A 4,636-nucleotide genomic window follows, 5' to 3' on the forward strand; every position below is an offset into this window, starting at 1 on the left:
TACCAAATAATTTAAAAATACTCTTATTATTTTTTATTTACATTTTTGTAAAGATAGAGATAAAAAAATAATAATAATGATAGAGCTTTGAATGAATTAGTTAGTATTTTATTTAAAAAATATTTAAGATCCTTAAAACTTTTTAAATATTAAAAATAAATGCATTAAGAGTGTAAATTTGGATTAAAAAACCACCGTCCTACTTGTGATACAGATAGAAATCACACCATCAACGTTTAGTCATAAAAATACTACACATACAGGCATAACACACGAACAAATAAGTCTTGTTAGTCAAATTTTTAAATGTTGGGCTAGCATAAAAAAAATAATAAATCATACCGATGTCGAAAAAGATGTCCTTTGATGAATCAAATGTTGAAGATTTTTGGTCCAAAAACTAAAATATTTATATGAAAAAAAAAATGAAAGCGTCGATATTAATTGTTTTCAAATTGATTTTTCTTAAATCAAGACTTGGACGATGAAAGTCTCACATCGGCTAATTTAGGGAATGACTTCTTCCTTTTCTACTCACTTGTACGGTTCGGACTCCACAAAGGAAGAGGGAGTCGATCATGAATTTATAATCAAGAATATTCTCGAGGCCTTCTAAGAAAGCCCAAAGTAAAAACATGAGAGCTTATGCCGGGAGACACCATCATATACATTCAACTTTATTATATTTAAAAAAAAAATAGTAAATTGAAATAATTGGTATGATTTTTGGTAATTATTCATAATTTAAAGGTATAGGGTGTTGGGGGCAAGAAACTTTCCCGGTCTCTTCCTCCTAGGAGAATTGGATCATCACCTCTGGAATACAAATTCCCACTGAATTCGATTCCATCCCAAATCCGTTTCCGATTTGGGTTCTCATTAATTTCTATGCGCAATGGAGTGGAACCCAGAAACCCTACAGCTCCTTTCCCAGTGCTTTCTTCACACTCTCTCTCCCGCTCCTGAGCCCCGCCGCCGCGCCGAAGCCTCCCTTGCCGAAGCTGCCGACCGTCCCAACTACGGTCTTGCTGTTCTTCGTCTTGTCGCCGAACCATCTGTCGATGAACAGATCCGTCAAGCCGCCGCCGTCAACTTCAAAAACCATTTACGGCTCCGATGGCCATCCAATGTGTCGGACGACTCGAATGCTTCTTCTCTGCCTTCGATTCCCGACTCCGAGAAGGACCAAATCAAAGCCCTAATTGTGCCGCTTATGCTTTCATCTACTCAGCGAATCCAGAGTCAGCTAAGCGAGGCTTTGGCTTTGATTAGTAAACACGACTTCCCGAAATCGTGGCCTTCCTTGCTTCCGGAGCTTGTCGTGAGTCTGCAGAAGGCGTCTCAGGCTTCCGATTATGCATCTGTTAACGGTATTCTTGGCACTGCTAATTCTATATTTAAGAAGTTTCGGTATCAATATAAAACCAATGATCTTTTGCTTGATTTGAAGTATTGCCTGGACAATTTTGCGGCTCCCTTGTTAGAAATTTTTCTCAAAACTGCTGCTTTAATTGATTCTGCTGTGACCTCGGGTGCTCCTGCGGCCACTCTACGGCCCCTGTTTGAGTCTCAGAGGCTATGTTGTAGGATATTTTACTCGTTGAATTTTCAAGAGCTTCCCGAGTTCTTTGAGGATCATATGAAAGAGTGGATGAGTGAATTCCGGAAATATCTTACTATCAATTATCCTGCACTTGAAAGTAGTGGCAATGATGGGCTTGCTTTAGTTGATGAACTTCGTGCTGCAGTTTGCGAGAATATTAATCTTTATATGGAAAAAAACGAAGAGGAGTTTCAGGGGTACTTGAATGATTTTGCTCTTGCTGTCTGGGGCTTACTGGGGAATGTATCTCAGTCATCGAGCCGGGACCAGCTGGCTGTTACGGCTATGAAGTTTTTGACTACTGTTAGCACGAGTGTACACCACACCTTATTTGCAGGCGAGGGAGTGATACCTGAGATTTGTAAGAGCATAGTTATTCCCAATGTGAGGCTGAGGGATGACGACGAAGAACTATTTGAAATGAACTATGTTGAATTCATTAGGAGGGATATGGAAGGTAGCGATCTGGACACTAGAAGGAGGATAGCTTGTGAACTTCTTAAAGGAATTGCAACCAACTACAAACAGCAGGTGACGGACATGGTATCCTCTCAAATACAGCAATTGTTAAGTTCATTTGGGCTAAATCCTTCTCAGAATTGGAAAGATAAAGATTGTGCAATATATTTGGTTGTCTCACTTGCCACTAAGAAAGCCGGGGGCTCTTCTGTTTCAACTGATCTTGTAGATGTTCAGAATTTCTTTGCATCAGTAATCATTCCAGAATTGCAAAATTCAGACGTTAACGGTTTACCAATGCTTAAGGCAGGTGCGCTCAAGTTCTTTGCTGTGTTCCGCAATCTGATATCCAAACCTGTTGCATTACAAATGTTTCCTGATTTGGTTCGGTTCCTTGCTTCTGAGTCAAATGTGGTTCATTCCTATGCTGCTATTTGTATTGAAAAATTGTTGCTGGTCAAGGAGGATTCAGGTGTGGCCAGGTATAATTCTATGGATATTGCTCCAACTTTTCCCGAGATGATGACTAAGCTCTTTAATGCCTTTAAATTTCCTGAATCTGAGGAGAACCAATACATTATGAAGTGTATAATGAGGGTTCTTGGAGTTGCTGACATACCTCGTGAGGTTGCAGGACCATGCATTGTTGGGTTGACTTCTATTTTAAATGAAGTATGCAGAAACCCAAAAAATCCTGTTTTCAACCACTATATGTTTGAATCTGTGGCTCTTCTCATTAGAAGGGCTTGCGAAAGGGATCCTTCTTTAATATCAGCCTTTGAGGCTAGCCTGTTTCCCAGCCTTCAAATGATACTGGCCAATGATGTTACCGAGTTCTTCCCATACGCCTTTCAACTGTTAGCGCAGCTTGTGGAATTGAATAATCCTCCTATTCCACCAAGCTACATGCAGATTTTTGAGATCCTATTGTCACCTGAATCTTGGAAAAGAGCCTCTAATGTCCCAGCACTTGTTCGGTTACTTCAAGCTTTCCTTCAGAAGGCACCTCATGAACTTAACCAAGGTGGGCGCCTGACACAGGTTCTTGGAATATTTAGTAATCTGGTCTCATCTCCAAGCACTGCAGATCAAGGCTTTTATGTGCTCAACACTGTTATTGAATCTCTTGAATATAGTGTGATTGAACAGTACATTGGCCACATCTGGGCTGTTCTTTTTGGACAGCTCCAAAGTAGACGGACAGTAAAGTTCATCAAGTCACTTTTGATATTTATGTCCCTTTTTCTTGTTAAAAATGGTCATAAAAATCTTTTGGATACGATCAACAGTGTTCAGAATGGCATTTTTATCCAAATCTTGAAGCAATTTTGGATACCTAATCTTAAACTGATAACTGGGGCCATTGAGCTTAAGTTAACTGCAGTTGCTTCAACCAGACTTATCTGTGAGTGTCCAGCACTTTTAGATGCTGCATTTACTGAAGACTGGGGGAAAATGCTGGATAGCATTGTTACCCTTCTTTCTCGACCCGAACAGGAAAGGGTTGACGACGAGCCAGAGATGCCCGATATTGCTGAAAATGCTGGTTATAGTGCAAGCTTTGTTCGCCTATACAATGCAGGGAAGAAGGAAGATGATCCTCTGAAAGATATAAAGGATCCGAAGCAATTTCTCGTAGCATCTTTGTCAAAGCTTTCTGCTCTTTCTCCTGGGAGGTATCCCCAAGTCATCAGTCAGTATCTTGACCCTACAAATCAAGCTGCACTGCTTCAGTTCTGCAGATCTTACAATTGCCCGATAGCTTGAGTAAGTTATTTAATCCTGTGGGTTGTGATTGTTAACAAGTTTATATATCAGGCACGTGTTTCTGTTATTAATCTCTATAGTGTTAACATCTCCCTGTATCTAATCATGTACTCCTGCAACCTTTCAGGAGTTTGTGCTGAATTGAAGCAGGTTTTTGTGGACAAGTTAATCTTTAAACTTATTCATCTCTTGGCGTTATTCCATTTGGTGACCTATTCAAGTTTCATATCATCGTGTACTTCCACAGTTGTGGAAATGGTCGGTCAGGCGAATCAAACATGGTTTACAAAGTTTTGGTACAACGCTTCCTTCCTTCATCCTCTTTTTATGTGGTCAGTTCAAGTGTCTGTCATGTTGTGCATGCAGAGTCAGTCATGAACAAAGCATAGATGTCCATTGCGGTCTAAGAGTTGTACTGTTGCATCGAGTCTTCCTCTCCCTTTTGCTTCTATTCTGAAATTTTCTCTTGTCATTTTGACATCACATGTAAACACTTGTTATCTCATTGCTGTGATATTCAGCTGCAAGTTCATATACATAGCAGTTGGGTTATTGTGGCTGGTGTAGAAAGATTACTTTTTTACAATGTTCTTATCTGCATTTTATCTGGATGATTAGAAGTAATTACATTTTTTGATTGTTTGAATCTATGATAATAAAAGGTTAAATTACAAATATTTATCAGAAATAAAATTGCAAGTTGAGAAATCTATTAAATAGTTTTTATTGTATTTTAATCTTATGGAAATTACAGAAAGAACCTCTTAAATTAGGTTTTGACTAATTATATTCTAGACCTATTAACCA

At 39.1% G+C, this 4,636-nt stretch overlaps 1 protein-coding gene across 1 annotated transcript; it reads left to right on the forward strand.

Moving 5' to 3' along the window:
* The first annotated feature begins 769 nt into the window (after window positions 1–769).
* Window positions 770–4,412, forward strand: LOC111446726 (exportin-2-like). Its single transcript, XM_023085666.1, has 2 exons — window positions 770–3,829; window positions 3,957–4,412. The coding sequence occupies exon 1, from the start codon at window positions 896–898 to the stop codon at window positions 3,827–3,829; it is 2,934 nt and encodes a 977-aa protein (XP_022941434.1). The 5' UTR covers window positions 770–895; the 3' UTR covers window positions 3,957–4,412.
* The last annotated feature ends 224 nt before the right edge of the window (window positions 4,413–4,636 follow it).

This window comes from Cucurbita moschata, unplaced genomic scaffold (genome assembly GCF_002738365.1).
Source record: "Cucurbita moschata cultivar Rifu unplaced genomic scaffold, Cmos_1.0 Cmo_Scf00001, whole genome shotgun sequence".
In the NCBI taxonomy this organism is placed as follows: Eukaryota; Viridiplantae; Streptophyta; class Magnoliopsida; order Cucurbitales; family Cucurbitaceae; genus Cucurbita; species Cucurbita moschata.

Coding starts and splice junctions, on each gene's coding strand:
- LOC111446726 (XM_023085666.1), top strand. CDS start 896: ATGGAGTGGAACCCAGAAACCCTACAGCTCCTTTCCCAGTGCTTTCTT.